Consider the following 20,523-nt stretch of genomic DNA (forward strand, 5'->3'; position numbering starts at 1 on the left):
ATGGTTTTTACATACAAGTACATTCTAAACAAATTCAAATTTGAACTTTCTAAAAATCCTGTGTACATTTATAGCTCAAAGGAACTTTAAGTCTACAACATAATAAGAGGAAGTATTTTAGTGGAAAGGGGACATTATATTATTATGGAATGATATACCAGATATGACTTTTCATAGTAACACTTTAGCTAAATTGCATGGGGGGGGGAAGCCCTCTAAATAATGTGAAAGAGAGTTGAGCCCTGTTCCAAGAACTGACTAGCAAAAGTTATTGAATAAACTGTATCCTAGGTAGGAAACAAAAGTCCAAGAACATGGTTACAGTAACCCAAACATAAGGGACACAGATTCAGGAGATGTGGAGCTGCAGACAGGTTTGTTCTTGTGGCTCTTGGGCAGTTGCTAGTCAGCTCAGTTTCATATTTAAACTAAACCTTTAATATGCCTATTGTTGTTTCCAGTACTAAGTATTTTAAATAGTTTAGGTATAAATGGGCAAGTGCTACTCTCAGATATTTGAACACAGCTCTTACAGACTTTAGTAGGATCTCTGTGTGATTATCTGAAGAAGGAGTTTGGTTCTTCATTATTTGTATTTTAATAGTTCCATAAAGTAGCCATTCTTAATGTACAATTATAGCACATCTGGATTTAAATGCCTGCAATATAGTTTAGTAACTATAACTCTGAACTGTCTGAAATCCATGTTCAGGATTTTGGATGCAAGAAAGGCTGTGTTTTGGTGGGGAGAGGGAGGGATGGGGGGATTGGTAGGGAAAGTGGGAGCTCACGCCAGTTGTGAAGGTAACTAAAAGCAGCAAGTCAGGATTAATGAACTGAACTGAAGGCACAGGTGTCCTGAAAAGCATACATTTACATAGTAAGTGTAGGCGGTATTATGCACGGCAAAATGTACCAACCTACCAAAACATCATTGGACACGTTTACAGCACATGCAAAACAGTTGTTATTATGAATGATCTTAAACTAAAGCAGAGTCTTTTCAAGTATAATGGTATCTAGTGTACTAATAGAACTGTATTCAGACTATGTACAGTGCTCATTCCGAAACACTTCTTAAAGTCTACATGTTCAGTGACATTTCAAGTAAAATGAACACAAAAATTTGCACTAAATACCAATGAAGTGTTACTTTGCTTTAGCTTTGTTGCAGCCATTTCTGAACAAATTGTTGGAATTATGTAAAAACTGTTACTACTGAATTTATTTAAGACAGCAAAAATGTTTTAAGAACTAAATGAACCACTATGTAGTATACTGTCTTTCAATTTTTTTGTAACTTACTTATGCACACAAAATACCATTTCTTCTGACAAGGTTATATATGATTAACCTCTTTGTTCATATAGTTATGTATAAAACTATACACAAAATGTATAATTGTGGGGTATCTGTTGTGTACTTTTTTAATTTTTCAAATGTTTTAAAGTGCAATTGTTTATTATACTAATGTCATTTTAATTGCTATTAAATTATAATCCAGACAAAATTATCTGATAATGTATGTATTCAAGTGTCTCCTTTTGTTAACAGTGTAGGTCGGGTTTACTTTATAAATAGAATTTTTAGTGCTGCAAGTGTCTTGCTATGTGTTTTTACCAACAATAAAACCTAGTAACAAGATCTATGAAGGGATACATTCAGCGTAATTTCTATTTCATTTTCAAACTTTTGTTGTCGGATTTTAATGTAAATGGTCTAGTATTGGAAAAGAATGTTCTATTTCAATAAAAAAAAACTACAAACACTTCTGTAGCTCTGAAGGTGCTTAATGCATTTAAAAAACACAACTTTTGTCACTGAAGTTAAGGGAATTCACCTCTGCAGCTAGCAAATTCAATACTAGTTACTGAATTGGAAAAAGTGACAGTACAAAATTCATTTGCACAGAACCATTTTATTAGGTATTCTTTAAGGAGTTCCAAGTAGTTACTACTACACGTTTCTTCACATATGGACTTGAACAAGAGTTGATTTCACCATCAGGCGAGGATCCCATCCCATAGTGGCGACTTATTTTGGCTCTGATCCAGCTAAGCTTTTAAATTCATGCTTAAATTGTAAATACAGGAGCAGGCCTGTTGAATTCAGTGGAACTTAAGCACTTTGCCCTCAATTCAGCAAACTATTCAACAAAGAAACTTGGTTTTGGATAATTGGGTTTATTTAGTTTATGCACAATACAAACAAGCCATTGTTCACTGTTGGTCTAAGTGGTAGAAGTTACTTATATCTCAAGCACATTCCTCAAACTGACAGCTCCCATGTATGGTCCCCAGGAGTCAAAGTAAAGGGCCAGATTCTCTTCCACCTATGAGGTATCTAGGAGTGATCCTCTTCCACTCTAAGTCCCTGAAAAAAGTTACCACAGAGGGTGCATGGGCCTCCTCTTGCTTGCTGCTTTTTGACACTATACCTAAAGGTTTGATGAGGACATGTTACAAAAACAGGTACGTTAACTTTTTTCAGGGACCCAAGATGGGTGAACAAGATAATACTTAGGCATGTTATAGATGGAACTGGGTCTCATCCTAAATGTGAGATCTGAAAAAGTACTTGATACCTTAGTGCCTGGTAGAATCCACTTTGCCAGGTTAGATGCCTAGCTTCCTTATATAATGTACTGAGAGAGGTAAGTGCCTTGGAATAGCATCTTCAGAAGCCAGCATACTGAGAGTGTCCACTCAGAAAATGACACAGGCATGTAAACAACACAGCCTTCTCATGAATGGGACTTGACTTGACTTAACTCCAGGTTGCAGAGTATGCATACCTCCTGTTGAGACTTGGTCACAAGCTAGCTTGCAACTACCTTGGCCTTTTTTCCACAAAAACACAATGGGAGGAAGTAGTGGGGTCAGTACCACCACAATCCTCCACCCCTTTTATCCAGCAGCCCACTGTTTAAGAGTACCAAGAGAGAGCCAAGTTCTAACCCCTTCTCTGCCTGCAAGGACATCAATCCATATCTTCCATCTTCCAAAAGAATGGTTTGGTCACGGGTTCAAGGATTATTTAATTTTGAGGGGGACAGTGGTAAAGGGCGCTCAATGCCTCCGGTTAATGCTGCTGTGCTTTGCATAAAAGTAAGTATTCTGTAAGACAGCATGCGGGAGAATGACCTTACAGACTAACAGTTAGGGCACATGGACATGGAGTGATCTAGGCTCCAGTTCCTACTAAAAAAGAATAATGAATGTGGAATACTTTACTTTTCACTGTAGTTAGAAATGAAATACAGGTTCCATTTCATCCCAGGTAAGTTGCCCTAACCACTATTCTAGTCTTGCCCTCTCACACAAAATTGAAAGCTATGCAAAGCAAATCACCATTAACAAGGATTAACTGACTACAGAATGCCATATGGCCTACTGACTACAGCCTTTAACTTACAAGGATTTTGGAGCCTTTGGACATGCCATTCCTGATTTTTTATGCTTTTTTCAGTTTCCTTGCCAGTCAGAAGAATGAATAAGCTTTTATTTATGCTTTCACAATGGTATGAAGCATCAGTACTAAGCACTTCATGTAGTGAATACATCTTCAATTTTAATTAAAAAGTTAGTTTGAAAGCAGTTTCTGTACTTAAAAACAAGTTTGTGTCACTGTATAGAACCAAAAACTCAATATTACTCTGAATGATAAGTTCCACAGGCAGTGCAATTTTGGCTGGGTTCATGAAGAGATCACTTTCCACAATCAACATAGCACTGCCTGCAGAACCCTTGGTATAGGCACTGGCAGAAAGTGCAGCAGGGTGGTACAAGGGAGCTTGTGCAGCTTGAGCAACAAGTTTTCTTTTGTTGACAGGGCCTAGTTACCACAGCAAATCCTGCTGTATTTAATGTAGCAAAAGTTCAAGGAGTACAGGCATAGCCTCAGTTTACTTAGATTCCTCTGGCAGGAGGATTAACCTTCCTAGATGCAGCAAAGTAATTCTTCAGTCATATATCAGAACATTAATATATATTAGAATATTAATTCTAGATGGTATGCAGTTACAGGACTGATTCCTTGGTCTGGTCAGTCTGTGCTTGGTGCGAAGGAAATAAGTGGATTTAAAATCAACTTTGCAGTCTGGACCCTGGGCTGGTCTTCATCACTTCTAATGGCTGTGGGAGAAGCCACATAAGTACATGCACGCATTTTCATCTAGCCCAGGTAAGACATTGTTAAAAAACTGTTATCTATGCAGTTTTCAAAAACAGACAGTTGTATAATGTTGAACAAGGACCATGATGTAGCCAGTATCTTGCAAGTGAAGGTGCTTAATGTGCATTCAAAGAACTGCTGTTAAGTGGAGCATTTAGCACATCTTTGCTGTTCCTAATTTTTTCAGCTATAAACAAATCTAGGCAATAAACATAATCATTTCTACAGCCAACAACAAGCCTTTCCCCACACACTACAGGGGAAGAGAATACCTCTCCTGGGAGTTTATAGATACCCTCTACCATGCCACTCTTTGCATTCAGGAGCCACACGTTGCCATCTGTAGACACTGCTGCCAGGAACGCTTCCCTCTCCAAGTCATGACTATGGAAAACAAATGGAGTTGCGTATACACTTGAAGTGGTTTTAAATTTCCACAGTAAATTACCTTCCATATTACAGCTGTAGATAAAGCAGTCATGGGAGCCAAAAAATATTTCTTGCTTAGTTAAGCTTGAGATGCATGGGGATGAAAAGATTGGTCCATTGGTGGAAAACTGCCAAACCTACAAAACAGCATTAAAAAAAATGAATATTCCATTACTGAAGGCTGTACATGTTGCCAACAATACATCTTTAACTTCTACAGACAGGGTGTTGACCAAAGAGGGTAAATGTATGGATTCATTTTGTTTCAGAGCATAGTGAGAACACAAAGCTAGGTAATACTTACCACATCTATACACCAAGCAACAAAATATACAGAAAATGCCCAAAGACTGACCTATAAATCAACTGCCTGCATGGAGGTAGCTGTAAGGAAACATAACCAATACTTTAAGACTATTAAAGCTGGCAGAGCCTTTGTAAAACATCTGTTATACTAACATCTTAGTGCCTCCACATCTCCCATCAGCCATACAGCAAATCTCTCTTCTCATTTTGTTGGTGCTGTGCAGACTCTTAACCTCCATTTCAGAATACAAGCAGCACCTTTTACTACAAAGACGATGCTTATGAATTGTGAGGCAGACTGTGGTTAGAAAATGCAGCAGCTCAGAGAGTGTTAACAACAAGTGAAACGTGAGATACAATAATCACTGGGACAATAAAAGTCTTCCCACTGCAGCTAAGAAAACCTGACATGTATTTGTTGTGGCCAGGATCTTTTATCAGGGGAAATGGCAAAGTAGGAGTTATGTACACACTAACACAAGTATGTCTGCTACAATAGGAACATATTGACTGACAATACTATAAACATTTTAGTGAAACCAATTCTAAGCAGCATGGTATCTTTACTGAATACACCTGAAAGAATCAACATGACTTAAAAGCACTACTGCTTTAAATCCTGCTGTGTCCATGACATCTTCCAGCTGAACTGAAATCAAAATCAAGTACCCCTCCTAACACCACAGTTATTCAATACCCATGCTAAAATATCTGTATGTGAACTAAGATCCTCAGGAATTTATATCTGCATTATGAATGATGAGTCCAGGGCTTCTGGGCCTATTTCTTGCTGTGCCTCTGAGCTCGTGGATAAACTTGGCTAAACTTCTTGCTTTCTCTGTATTCCAATTAGCTGTTCTGCAAAATGAGTACACAGTGACTCACATGGCAGGTGTCAGAGCTACTGTATGTTTATCACTGAATCCTCAAGACAACTGTTACATAACTAAGTTTTATTAATAAAAAAGCTAATCCAAAATTGTGATGAAAGCAAGAAATAGCACCACTAAATAAATCAGCAAAGGCTTTTTACCTTTTCACCAGAGTGACTAAAGCAGTACAGATTTCCATCCACACATCCAACACAGACGTACTGCACACTGCAGTGTGGGGAAGAGAAGAGAGGTTTTCCACAGGAGCTTTTCCAGATTTTACTCCCCGTGTCCTGTGAATGACAAAGTGTAATACACGTAGCTTGATCCAAAATGCTGTGCAAACCTAAAAGGCAAATCATTGCTCTTGTAACTGGGCTGGGACTGGGAATATTCGCAAGAGAAAAGAGGGTTCAAGGAAGCAGCTGATCCCTGAGAAGAGGTTTGGATGCTTTTGGGGAAGTTTATCATGGTTGATGGGTAGGTGCCAAAAATGGTGAAGGGCTGGTTTTGGAGGGCTTCATGTGGGTGGATGATGGATTGCAGGGCCTGTTGCAAATGGTGGCAAAGCGGAGAGACCCACTATGATACGGGGGTGCTAGAGTTGAGACAACAGGAGAAATGAAAGAATTTTTCTTTTTTTAATGTCTTGCTCAAGTCATTTTTCAAATTTTTCTTCAGCCATTTGGACAAAACCAAGCAGTCCCCTTCACACCCAATGGTTTAACAGATATCTCCCAAATCTCTATTTCTTGTCCTGAGTACTACTCCCAGAAGTTAACTCCTTGCAGAGTTAACCAGAAATTAACTCCTTGTAGGCCACACTTTGCCCAACATGTGGTCTTGGGCAAGCAGCAAGGCCCTCTGCTTCTTATGTTTCTATGCTCAAAATGGGGGTGGTAATATTGATCTCCTTCTCAACAGAAATGAGATTCTTAAATGAAAATGACTGTCATGATACAGTAGGGCCGTCCAACTTTTAACCAGCTGGCGGTTACACACCACATGGGCTGCTCAACCACAAGCCACAGGCACTCCCATGCTGCACTGTGCTGCTTAAGCACCACAGTCCCCACCCTCAAATCCTTGAATGTGTGCTCCCTTGGTACCTTGGGCTGTGCTGCACCACCCACCCCCTGTGGTGGAAGCAGAAGCCAAAGGAAGGAGTGATGGGAGGAGCTACAGTCAGTTGAAGCCCAAAAACAAGAAGTTAACTCCTTGCAGAGTGCACACAACTGAGTGGTTGCAAGTTAGACAGTCCTGCTATAAGGCATGACCTTGCAGTTCTTACTAAAGCAAAACTACTCCGAACTACAGAAGGTCTCTTGGCTGAATAAGATGCTTAGGTTTGGGACCAGATATAGCAGGAAAAGTACATACTGGATTTACAGCCAGTAAACATCCTCTTAGTGTAGCAATATACAAGTGATGTGGCAACAGGCTTAGACAAGGAGAAGCAAACACAGCTCCACCCTCACAGTGCAACTTCCAGATACACTCCTTTTTCTGTCAACAGAAGAAAAATATAAATAAGAAGTTATACAATCTGATAACTGGGAGTTAAAAGGTCAGGATGGTATTTCCGAGAGCTCTCAAATGTAAATGTTCTCTCAAAAAGTAGGTTTATTTAGGAAATACTACTTAAGGGAATACTACTATTCATCATCACTTGCTGAGAAGAAAAGTAAGAGTTTCTTCTCCCACAGAGCTAAATATTGGAAACTCAGCAATTACATATGCAATATACTTACAATATTACTTTCTTGCTCCCCGAACACACACTTAAAGAAGTCTACACCATCTCAAACTGTGGGACTATTATAAGTTGCTAACACAGGGTGTGCACAGTCTAGTCTTGAATTAAGGAGGTTGGGAAAATTTAGTGACAGTGCTGTTGCTCTGACCCAATGTTAGCAACACTGGGAGCACATTATGGAAGACTGCCAGAAGTGTTTTACTATCATGTTATCTAACCCCACTTCAAGGCAGCAATTTTAGCTCACCGTTTAGAGGATAGGTGGCAGGTGGTTGCCCACTTATGTTAGTGCTCTCGTGGTTGCTAATTCTATAGACTTTCAGCTGGTGTTACTTTAGATCAGGCCTAGAACAGACAGTTTACATTGAAAGTTAGTTAAAAGTGACTTCTTACATAAATATCCAAAGCATATACATGCTGATCATGTGATCCAACGTAGACTAGTCCAGTAGAAGGATCTAGAGCTGCAGAGCTTTTCACAGCATCCTCAGTCGTAAACACCCAGTGTGTTTCCCCATTATTGCTTCTAAGCACATACACTAAACCATTGTAACCTCCTGTATAAAATGAAATGTAATAGGGGGAGGGGGAGAAAAGTATTTGGATCAGTTGCACCTGCAATATTGGTGGTGAAAAAAATAGGTTGACTTATCACTATATTTCCTAGCTTTTTTCAGTATTCAAGCTTTTGCCAACGTTATTACCATACAGGTGCAATTAATATTAACTGCACACTTCATTCATTCCAAATCAAGTTTAAAGCTATGCCTTTTTCACTGCTCTTTCAATGTTATTACTGTGAAATTTGTTAGAGGAAAGCGTGAGATATTAAACATGGAGGAGGAAGGCATGTTAATTAAATTACTAATATTCTCATCTATGCTTTTGGAAATAAAGACATAGAGACTTACTATGTTCAGTTTTGCCTAATAAACTCCAAGATACAATTCCAGCAACTATTTAGTTCCTAATACTACATCAGCAGATTTCTGTTACCTTCAGGCTAAACAGAAATCAATCAACACACTTATCTAATGACTAGTCACTTGTTTTGTGTAGAACTCAAGGCTAATTACACTTTTTAGACTTTAGAACTTAGAAATATACACATATTGGGGTGAACACATTTGTTAGAAAGATAACAGTATTTAATTACTCTGTCTTCACCTGATCAGATGATAAAAGTCCCCCCCTTGTTTTCAATAGATTAGTAATAAGTGACAAATGAAAAATATGCAAGGCAGTTATAGCAACCTGGACATACAGCAACAACAAATTGCTTTCATATAGCAATTCAGACACCATACACCAGTGGAACAGAATATGAATCTACCAATACAAGTACCCAAAACTTGCTTTTTTAATGGATTATTTTTCAAAGAACTTAACTGGCTGAGTCATCAAAAACCTGTGTGCCATTTTTAAGCTCTTTAAAAAGAAAGATGCATCATGCTTCTTAAGCAGCCCAATAGTCAAATGCTAATTAAACCCTATAAAAATACCTGTACTTGTTAACAGTTATCAGTACAGACCAATCAAGAAAAAGAACAAATCAACTGATGCCAATATTGGCACCAAAAAAAAAAGGAATGAACTTAATTATGATCCATTAAGCTGCCCTCCAATAATTCATTTCTGAAACTACTTCCTCCTTGTGTTCTCATTTATTTTCTGTAGTCAAGCTTTTGACTGAGGGGAAGAAAAGAGAGCTGATACTTACATACTGACAGAGATTAAATAAACTCTTAAAAATATTTAAATTCTAAAAGAGAAAAAGGATTAAAAATAGGAAGATTAAAATACGTACCAACAACAATGAAACTGCCACACTTTGACACACATGCAGAGGATTCAATGCGGTCTCCAAGGATTCTCTCCCATTTGATTTTTCCTGAGTCTAGATCAATTGCTTGCATTGTGTGAGAATGAGACCCAATATATACAGTAGCAGACATATCATCTGTCGCTGGTACTATAACCAATGGTGAGGCATCTACACATTTGCCAGTACTAGTTGTCCATCTTACACCTATTAGAAACTTAGCTATTGGTATAGAATTGTCTTTTTCAAGAGATCCTTGTGCAGGACCCATTTCATCTGCTTTGCTGACATTTGTTGGATCACTCCGCCTCTCTTCAGTTTTCATTATATTAGAAATTACAGGAGGTGAAGACAATGGTGATTGTCTTAATTTGGTTCTTGCCTGTCTCATATTACCTGGATTTATAAAAGACTTGGAGCAGTTCACACAGAAGATATGACTTCCTCGACTTAATGCAACAAATGAAATCAAACCTGCAGCAACAGTAACAGACCCTCCAGATTTAATGTTCACATGTTCTTCACGAGCCTCCTCTCCACTGCTGTCATTCAGTTTTCTCTTCATAGAGGTGTTAGGATTTTTAAGTTGGTCCTCACTTGGAAACACAGTTTTCAGAACAAGCCTGTAAACCTCAGCAACAGAACTGCTAAGAATGACTTCAAGGAGCCCAGGTATGGCCTTGCCTACCAGATTCTCAATTTCATCATGAAACCGTAGCAATTTTATAGAGTCTCCACCACTGTACAGGAACACTGAGTCTTTGGAAATGCTGAAAGGCTCATCTGGTAGACTTAGAATGGACTAGAGAAGAAGAGAAAATAATCTGTAAGGTACATGTACAGGCACTAGAAGATTGGAGCAGGGAGCCTGTCAGATGCTCAGAACTCCCACTGAAGGTAACAGGAACTAAAAGTGCTCAGCAACTTGTGGGATCATTGCTGCTTTTTTATTTATTTATTTTAATTTGGGCCAGTCAAGCCCTATGGGCACACATCAATTTCAGTAATACTAACTGAATTTTATGTTCCAATTTTGCCCCCCACTCTTTTGCCATAAGAATGGTCTTATAAACATGTATTCATCATAGGAATCAATATACAGCAAAACCAGGCAGTTCAAGACAGCATCCCATCTATTTAACAAAGAAAATAAATTGAGCTTTCCAGTTCATAAAAAGGAACCTAGTACATAAATTCTAGTTATATGGTAGCTGCTTTGTTGAAAATCTCCATGCCCCAATTACTAGCTCCTTTTAGGGATGTCTAGTTTAGTATGGGGGGAAGCATTCAGAAACTGCTGACATACTGTGTGTCAATAATTCATCCTATATACACTGTTTACCACCATTACAGTCTGCAACTTCACTTTATGGGGAAAAAAATAAATGACTCCCTCCTGGCTCTTACAAAGAAGCTGTATTTAAGTTCTAACTGAAGAGATGGAGCACCAATGCTTAATGTAGGTATAGAAGAATATTCTGTTGCATTAGTCACACTTATTAAAACTGTTTAATTCCTGACACATATATAATGATCCACTTGCAGTGATAAAAAGGTCACTTAAAATACTACCTTCCATAAATGCTGCAATCTTTCCCACAATTCCTCTGCTCCATTCAGCTTATTGTCATGCCTTATGGAGTTCAGATGGGCACTGTAAATCTTGTTCAGTTCAGACGTATTAATTTTACCTTCACACAGAACAAAAAAGAAAGTACTTTTTCATTACTTTTTTAAAAGTTTATATTTCCAGATGCATGCTGTGATCCAAATACTCATCTCTGTTTCAGACTAGACTTTTTTTTATTTGTACCCCTACTTTTTAAACTGATTGACTTCATCCACACAAAATGTGATCTCTCTCTGGAAGAATGCACCTTATGACACATGCATAGCATTGCAAACACATATACCATGCCCGCTTCTTCCCTAACTAAAGACAGCTGTTTCACCACTAATTTAACAGGCAGGGGGACTGGCTGAGAAAAGAAATCTATGCATTTTTAATAGAAAATTACTTCTATTGCTACTATTCAGTTCCAAAGAATATAAGGATTAAAATACACATTATACAAGAATACAGTAAGAGTAAGATGTTGCAGAACTAGCCGTAGATAGCAGCAACAGTTATTACTAAGGGTCATATTAGAGCACAAAACAATAACATAAGAATTAATAGTGCATGCACTAGCTATCATTTCCTATTTTGGTCAAGATCTGGGAATAAATAAAAAGAGAGAGACATAATTAGCTTTTATGCAATAGTTAAACTGAACTGAGAGGTGTGTATCAGCCTTTGAACTAAAGGGCATATGTCAAACCATTTCAATTACCATGTAATGTCAACGGCAAAGCTTCAATCAGCACAAGCTCATCTGGGACTGCATGAACTGGGAGACATTTTTGGAGTTCTTTAAAAGCATCTTCTTCTGCTAAATTGTCTTTGGGTACAACAAACAGGACTAATTTTTCCTGCTGATACCATATTACTGCACAGGCTTCCACCTGACAAAGACTTTCAGCAGCCTGCAATACAAGAATATTAAGTCTTATTTATTCTAAAGGGCAGTAAAAAGGCACAACAAATAAAAAAAGAAAGCATTATTTAATTTATGTTTTGTTACTGGCAGCTACTGCAACTGAACCGCAAGTCATAAAAGTCCCACTATCCTTCCACCATTTTTTGAAGTTATACAATAATTTAGCTCATGAGAACTGTCAGGTGTCAGTACTGGCAAATAAATATGTTTAAATCCATAGAACAACTATTACAGTTAGTGGCAGAGCAAACAACTCAATGACCTATACCAACATACCACAAGAACAATGCAGGAGAAACAGTGATAAAATTCACACTGAACATTCATTCCTCCCAAGGATTGCATGGGAGAGGCCTATGTGCTACCAAAGACCTCAAGAATTATGCTGTCTGAAGTTTTCTAACTCCTGATAGGGACACACATGGTGGCAGTCTATGGGTAATCTCAGCTTTTCCCATAGGAATGCTCATTGTGGAACTAAACTGAAACCCACATACTCATCAATAAAGAGTCATCATATGGAAACAACTTTACTCTACCTGGGCTAGAGTCTAAACTGAATAACCCAAGGGATAGATAAAAGCTTAGCCCATTTGACAGTAACCAATCTTAAATGTATGATTCAGTATGTACTGCTTTAGCTAGACAGAGAGTCAGGCTAAAGACACGCTATCATCCTTCAATTTGAACACCACTATAATATATACCTAAACTAGGCCCTCAACATCAAATGCGCAGGTACGACTATGTGAACCAAGAACACAATATGAGACATAGCTCAGCAGCTATCCTGAAGAAAAACATTGATTTTAGATGGAAATGCATTCTACTGAAAAAAAAATTTAAAATGGATCCTGCGGAACAAATTCTGCCTTCAATTACAACTACAATGATAGCAAGAACTTAGGAGTGGAAGCCAAAGTTAAAGCATGTTGTATGGAGGGACAAGACAAGGTGGGAAGGGAACAGAGACACCAAGAGCCACATGTGCTAAGCCAGTCACTTAGATATGTATGTAGTTGCTAAGAGACTAAAGTTACTGTAAATGTCCTGTACTCAAATTAATGTGCCTCCATTACAAATATTAAAAATGTACAATTCAACTGATCCAAAAATTTCACCAGTTATAACTAACAGTAGGATTTGGTCCACAGAACCATAGAAAATTAGGGATGGAAGGAACCTCAGAAGGTCATCTAGTTCAACCCCCTGCTCAAATCAGGACCAACTACATCATCCCAGCCAAAGCTTTGTCTAGCCGGATCTTCAAAACCTCCAAGGATAGAGCTTCCACCACCTCTCTGGGTAACCTGTTCCAGTGTTTTACTACCCTCCTAGTAAGAAAATTCTTTGTAATATTCAACCTAAACTTCCCTTGCTGCAACTTGAGACTGTTGCTCCTTATTCTGTCATCCGCCACCACTTAAAACAGCCTAATTCCATCCTCTTCAGGTAGTTGAAGGCTGCTATTAAATCCCCTCTCAGTCTCCTTTTCTCCAGGCTAAATAAGCCCAGTTCCCTCAGTCTTACCCTCTGCCCAGCCAGTCAGCCCCAGCCTGTACTGGTGCATGGGATTGTTACGTGTTAAGTGCAGAACTTTGCTCTTGTCCTTGTTGAACCTCATAAGATTAATTTTGGCCCAATCCTCCAATTTGTCTACGTCACTCTGAATCTTGCCCTACCCTTCTGCGTTATCTACTACTCCTCCCAGCTTGGTGTCATCTGCAAACTTGCTGACAGTACATTCTGTGCCATCGTCCAGGTTGCTGATGAATACACTGAACAAAACTGGCCCCAGGACTCATCTCTGGGGCACTCCACTTGATACTGGCTGCCAACTAGACATCAAGCCATTGAGTGCTACCATTTGAGCCTGATGCTTCAGCCGGTTTTCTATTCACCTTACACAGTCCATGCATTCAACCTGTACTTCCTTAGCCTTCCTGTGAGAATGTTGTGGAAGACTGTATCAAAAGCCTTGCTAAAATCAAGGTATATCACATCCACCAGTCTCTCTGCACCCACAGAGTCAGTCACCTTGTCAGAGAAGGCAAACAGGTTGGTTAGGCATGACATGCTCCTGGTGTATCCATTTTAACTGTCTTCAAGCAACTTCTCCTCCTAGCACTTAGAAATGGATTCCTTGAGGAGCTGCTCAATGATTTTTCCAGGACTGAGGTGAGGCTGGCTGGTCTGTAGTTCCCTGGATACTCCTTTTTCCCTTTCTTAAATATGGGCACTATGTTTGCCCTTTTCCAATCATCCGGGACCTCTCCTGATCACCATGAGTTTTCAAAGATAACGGCCTATGGCTGCAATCATACCAGCCAACTCCCTCAGCACCCTCAGGTGCATCCCTATAGCCCCATGGACTTGTTTATGTTTAAACAGTTCCTAACCTGTTTTTTCGCCACTGTTGGCTGCTCACCTCCTCCCCAACCTGGGCTGCCTGGTGCACTAGTCTGGGAGCTGACCTTGCCTGTGAAGAAAGCATTGATTACTACTTCAGCCTTTTCTGCATCCTCTGTTACAAGGTTGCTTCCCCTATCCAGTAAGGGAAGCACACTTTCCCTGATCCTCCTCTTGCTACCAACATACTTGTAGAAACCCTTCTTGTCCTTTGTTAGCTGCAACTCCAATTGCGCTTTGGTCTTCCTACTTTATCCCTGCAAGCCCAAGTAATGCTTTTATACTCCTTCCTAGTTGTTTGTCCAAGTTTCCACTTCTTATAAGCTTCCTTTTTGCGACTTAGTTTACTGAAGAGCTCCTGCAAAGCCAAGCTGATCTTCTGCCATACTTGCTAGTCTTTCTGCATGTCGAGATGGTTTGTTCCTGCACCCTCAAGTAAGTCTTCTTTAAAGTACAGCCAGCTCTCCTGGACTCTTCTCCTCCTCAAATCGGCTTCCCAGAGGACCCTGCCCATGAGTTCCCAGAGTGAATCAGAGTCTGCTTTTCTGAAGTCCAGGTTCCTTACGATGCTGCTCTCCATCCTTCCTTTCCTCAGGATCCTTAATTCAATTGTTTCACGGTCACTGTTACCCAAGTTGCCATCCATTACTACATTCCCCACCAATCCTTCCCTATTTATGAGCAGCAGGTCAAGAAGAGCACAGCACCTAGTTGACTGTTCCAGCAGTTGCACAAAGTTGTCCCCAACACTCTCCAAAAACTTTCAGGATTGCTTGGGCACTGGTGTACTGCCCTCCCAGCAGATACCAGGGCAACTGATGTCCCTCATGAGAACCAGGACTTGTGCCTGGGAAACTTCCACTAGCTGTGTGAAGAAACCTTCATCCACAACTTCCTCCTGGTCTGGTGGTCTACAACAGATCCCCACCACAGCATCACCCTTGTTGCTCTCTAACACAGAGACTTTCATCAACAGGGCTATCTAGTTTCATACTGGGGCTCTGAGTAATCATATGGCTCTTTTACATAAAACGCAACTCCTCCTCCTCTTCCTTGCCTGTCCTTCCTGAACAGTTCGTACTCATCCATGACAGTGCTCCAGTCATACAAGCTATCCCATCAAGTCTGTTACTCCAATCACATCATAGTTTCATAACTGTGCAAGGACTCTCAATTGTTCCTGCTTGTTTCCCTGACTCCGTGCATTTACGTACAGGCACCTGAGGTAAATAGTCAATTGCCCTGATTTCTCAGGAAGTATGACAGCACCTCCCCTGTTGCCCCGTCCCGCTTGCTCTTCTTCCAGGTCTCCCACTTTGCCTATCTCAAGGCTTTAGCCTCCATCCCACAGTGAACCTAGTTGAAATCCCTCCTCGCTAAGTTAGCGAGCCTGTCTGCAAAGATGCTCTTCCCTCTCTTCGTGAGGTGGATTTCATTTCTTCCGAGCAATCCTTCTTCTTGGAAGAACATCCCATGGCCAAAGAAGCCAAATCCCTGCTGGCAACACCATCTGTACAGCCAGGTATTGATTTGCAGCATGCACCTGTTCCTGCCCGGGCCCTTTCCCTTGACTGGAAGGATTAAAGAGAACACAACCTGAGCTCCATACCCCCTCACTCTTGCACCCAAAGCCCTGTAGTCACTTTTGATCTGCTCAGGGTCTCCCCTGGCAGTATCATTAGTGCCCATGTGGATGAGCAGCATGGGGTAGTAGTCAGAGGGCCAGATGAGTCTTGGTAATCCCTCAGTAACATCTCAGATCCGGGCTCCAGGCAAGCAGCAGACTTCCCAAGACAACAGGGCAAGTCGGCAGATGGCTCCCTCCATTCCCTGCAAAAGGGTGTCTCCAACCACCACCATCTGTTGCTTATTCTTGGTGGCAGCTGTCTCGATCCTTCCCACCTTGGTAAGGCTTCCACATTCACTAAAAACCCGTCAGTAAGCTATTTTAATATTTATTAAGCAGATTTTGTGTCCAAGTATTTCTAACCCTCATCTCATTGGACCTTCCCCCAACAAATGTTAAAATGTGTTTTATTATTAAAAAACTCACTAAGTATACCCTCTCTTCTCTTAGCTGGAAATAAGCTCCTGTTTACATTTAGACACAGAGATGGCATATTCATGCATTCAGGGCAGGTTCTAGTTCCCCCAAAGAATCTTAGTCTCCAGAGTTCTTTTCAAAGGGTCATAGGAAGGAGAACCAACTTTCATGTTGATAAAGAATACATCTGTCTGCCTCATTGATTTTCTAGCCAAACATTGCTTTGATGTAACACACTTGAGAGCAATGGAGTTGTACTTGCTATCTAAACAGCTTGAATATGTCCTGCTGCTCTGTATTATATCTTATCTCCTTTTCAGGAATACAGCACTTGAGGAAGGACTGGGCCACTCAATCTAATCCCTGCATTTGAAACCATGCACCCCAAAGCTCCTCCAATCACAACTGTTAAACTTCACAACTATCATAAGGCACAAAATCAAATATACCAAGATCATCCCACAGCAGTGATTCTCAATCTCCTGGCACACCTTTGTAACTCTTTGTGATTTAAGTGGCACTCCTCTTCAGTAACTAATTTATTTATTGCAGCACTTAACTAATGGCACAGGTACAGAGGGCACAGAGGAGTGTGCATTTGGCTCCTTGCAGAGCAGGAAGACAAGGACCAAGGATAATTATAAGCTAACCTCCCTGCACTGGAGCCAGGCATGGACAAGCCTGTGTTTAGCTTCACGAACTGGGGAGGTAAGCTTATCTCATTACATAGAGGCCGGGGGGGGGGGGAGCAAATACTTATCTCCCAACACCCCAGAGCACCCTCAAAAGGATTTTGCAGCACCCCTGTTGAGAACTATTGTCCTACAGCAAGCCACAGGTAAAACCAAAGAAGACGACAACACTTCCAATGTCCTGCTACTACAGTGATAGAAGAGTAATTGGTTAACTTACGTTAATTAATCAGGGGATCTTTAAAGAGGATCATGCTCCAGGCTACAGAGGGAGGAACCTCCACCTCACCATACTTATATGACAGAGAATGAAAATCCCTTCATGACCCAAGTTTTGGTAAATGGTATGACCCTGAGCAAAAGAGCAAGACCCTCTACCCAAGAACCTCTGAGTTTTCAAATACCAGCAGGAACATGTATGAACCCAGTCAAAAAATCCTAGCTTTAACTGTGGCCAATATCCAAATGATTCAGAAGTAGGTGAAACCTCTCTCCTGGCCTTGAAAAACAATTTGCAAAAGCCCTGAAGAATGGAACTGCCAAATGCCTACTGCTCTACAATGTTACCACTATACCTCAGTGTACATGATTTCACATATCACACACGCTTACTATCATCCAAAACTCCTACCATGTTATCTTTTCTATAAACACATGTATTACAATCTTCAAGTGATTCGGGTTGGTTTAGAAGATCCTTCCAAAATTTCACTTTTCTGATTTCCCATCTAAATGTATCCATAGCCATGTTGTAACTATTTGATCATGTGTCAAGTGTTATTTCTTCAGTCTGAATAGCTCTTCTCCCCTCCTTAACTTTTTGTTAAACTAAACAAGCTCAGCTCTAACCTTCTTCCATAAGAAAGTCTCCATTCCCTTAACCTTCTTAGTAGTCTTTCTTTGAACCCATTTCAGTTATGTAAATCCTTGATTAATCAAGCCTGCTCCGATGTGGTGGATCTGCAGTGTGTTGCTGGAAAAAAAAGTATGTGCATAAATGCCTTAGGAGTCCTGTCGTTCACTCCTGCATTGTAATTATTAGGGTACCTTTTCAGCACTTCATAATTTTTCAATTGTCAAATAACCTCTATGCAGTTTTGGCACTTAATTGCATAAAATACATATATAACAGAAAAAGAAATTTCAAATCAGGTCAGCACTAAAATACTCTTATTTAGGCAACTAAATCATGTGACAAGGTTTTCTAAAATGCACAGCACCCAAACGAAAGCTGATGCATGCTGAGTAAAACCTAGCCCTGAAGTTCAACTCAGTCACTAGCACTTAGTTGCTGATGCACAAACAACTGTAATTTTGTATACACAGTGACTAGTTTTTCATCTCTTCTGTGCCTTATTACAAATGTTGCATGCACCACACCTGTTGAATACAGTCAATATTAAGACGTTTGCCATGACGTTTAATCTGGCTGTCCTTCCGCCCCAGGAAAAACATCTCTGCACCTTTCACTCTCACAAAGTCTCCGGTTTCTCTCATTGTACCCAAAGGAACAGTGACTTCATCATCAAGAAAGCAAATCCGTTCTTTACCACCTGCAGAAAAAAGATTTTGACTATATATATATTCAACATTAAAACAGTATAAATATGAAATTATGATGGCACTCATATTTCATGAAGTTGGAAGTATCAAAAAGACTTAGCAAGGAAATAGTAACACTTCGCTTAATAAGGAAAGGCAATAACTATTGGAACTAAACTTCTGAAAGCCAAATGGGTGCTACAATTAATTCAACTGGCGCCATAAAGTGATTTCTATACGTATGATGCCAAATGGAAGGAGGAATAAAACATTAAAATAAAATTGCTTTGTACTAATTTATTGTCCATTAATTTGGATTCTCTAAATCTGCCTACTCTCTTAGACACGTGGTAGTCACTGGTAACCCGTGTGGCCCACGCCATTACAGGGTGTAATGGCAGTCTGCAGAGCAGCTCTCTGAAGTCCAACTTAGTTTTTTTGTTTTTTTTTAGGAGTATCAGAATTTTTGTTTCTTGGGCTTTAATTGAGCAGAACTAGGCAGATCTCTGCTGACACAGCCTCTGGAGTTTAGATTTTCTTACCACTGAAGAATGTGTGATACTACTGAAGATAAAAAAATTTAAAAAGTACAATAGCTTTAAACCCATATATTAGTACCCAATTGTATGAAACAAAAATTATGAGTAGAAGCAGATTTTCTTTTACAAAAATTAATCAGTAGCTAACCTAATGCTCTGTTTAAATATTGTGTAACCTATATACTATTTTCCTTCAGGGCATTATTGGACATGAAATATTTTCTCCAATAATAAATTATTTCACTGCACATTTTAAGAGTATTTTGTTACAAAGGCAATCTCCCTCTAGAAAACAAAATTCAAAGCATGTGCAAGATGGTTCTCCAAACCCAATCAATTAAGAATAATAACAAATAGAAAATTACCTATAAATACTTGACCCTCGCCTTCTAGAACTGTAGAACCACAAGCATCTTTGACCTCAACTGTTGTTCCCAGCAGCGGTGATCCCAGTGGTACAGAGGAATCAGCTCTAAATATATTTAAAAAGATGAATAAAATAAAATACAAGTTTTTTTTCCTTTGAACAGGGAAAAAAAAAACAGAACAGGGTACAGACATACCAGTAAAAAGCTCCATGTTACAGTTAACAAACAAACCACCAGCATCTTTCTACAGAGGTTCCACTTTACATGATTAGACAGGTTTTTTTTAACCTGCAACCACTACTGAGAACAAGTTTCATTAATATTTACCAAAAATGCAGCTGGTGATTACTTCTGGGACACAGCATATTTTCTTTTTCAAATGAAAATAAAACATTGTCAGACACTGAAAAGCTTTAATGTGAAAGGCGACAAGGAGACTCCACTTAGCTTATTCCTCACAATGTTACCCCAGGCTTCTACCTAGCCATCCTCCTTCAACTCCTTGCCACTTCCTGACTGCAATTCTGATCCAAATTAAACTCTTGCTGACTAAAAAAAAAGCAGCTCCTAAAAGCAGCAGTGTACCTTTGCCCCAAACAAGCACATCCTCCTACTCCCTTGCTCCTATTCTGCTGCAGCAATATGCAACTTGGTGACTGTGTTCAAAGTTTAACTCAAATAAATGAGAGAAGAAATCTTAAAGATTCAACATTTCCTCTCTTACAATTTATACTCTAAAGGTGATTTTTTTCTGTTTCTACCAAGTCATGTATACACATCATAAAACCGCAACAAAGGATCCAGACTTCCTTCCCCTTTGCAATTCACCTTTAAATAACTTGGGGTTGGATTCTTAGCTGTACCCAGAATGGGTAAAACACACATGAAGGCTACAGGGCTTGATCCTTGGCCTTCTTTTTCTTGGTCTCTTTTCTGCTTGTAAGCTCAGGCTGCATTAAATTTCACTGGTTGATTGTGAGCCAGTAAGACTAGAACACAGCATACACCAATCACACTCACAACACTGGTAT

The 20,523-nt window shown here is 39.7% G+C and overlaps 1 protein-coding gene across 5 annotated transcripts in view; it reads right to left on the reverse strand.

The window, feature by feature from the left end:
* Positions 1–20,523, reverse strand: part of AASDH (aminoadipate-semialdehyde dehydrogenase) — a 72,423-nt gene that overhangs the window by 37,084 nt on the left and 14,816 nt on the right. For 2 of the 5 annotated variants that reach the window (XM_019552835.1, XM_019552836.1), the window contains exons 8-16: positions 19,490–19,596; positions 18,424–18,596; positions 11,692–11,884; positions 10,931–11,049; positions 9,344–10,160; positions 7,930–8,093; positions 7,161–7,286; positions 5,942–6,073; positions 4,622–4,739 (exon numbers count right to left, since the gene is read on the reverse strand). In XM_019552835.1, the coding sequence (XP_019408380.1) occupies positions 4,622–4,739; positions 5,942–6,073; positions 7,161–7,286; positions 7,930–8,093; positions 9,344–10,160; positions 10,931–11,049; positions 11,692–11,884; positions 18,424–18,596; positions 19,490–19,596 (1,949 nt within the window). Of the gene's footprint in view, positions 1–854; positions 4,740–5,941; positions 6,074–7,160; positions 7,287–7,929; positions 8,094–9,343; positions 10,161–10,930; positions 11,050–11,691; positions 11,885–18,423; positions 18,597–19,489; positions 19,597–20,523 lie in introns of those variants that run through there. The other 3 variants (XM_019552834.1, XM_019552832.1, XM_019552837.1) reach the window with 3 other exon arrangements.

The sequence above is a fragment of the Crocodylus porosus genome, unplaced genomic scaffold (genome assembly GCF_001723895.1).
Source record: "Crocodylus porosus isolate Cpor-Errol unplaced genomic scaffold, CroPor_comp1, whole genome shotgun sequence".
Classification (NCBI taxonomy): domain Eukaryota; kingdom Metazoa; phylum Chordata; order Crocodylia; family Crocodylidae; genus Crocodylus; species Crocodylus porosus.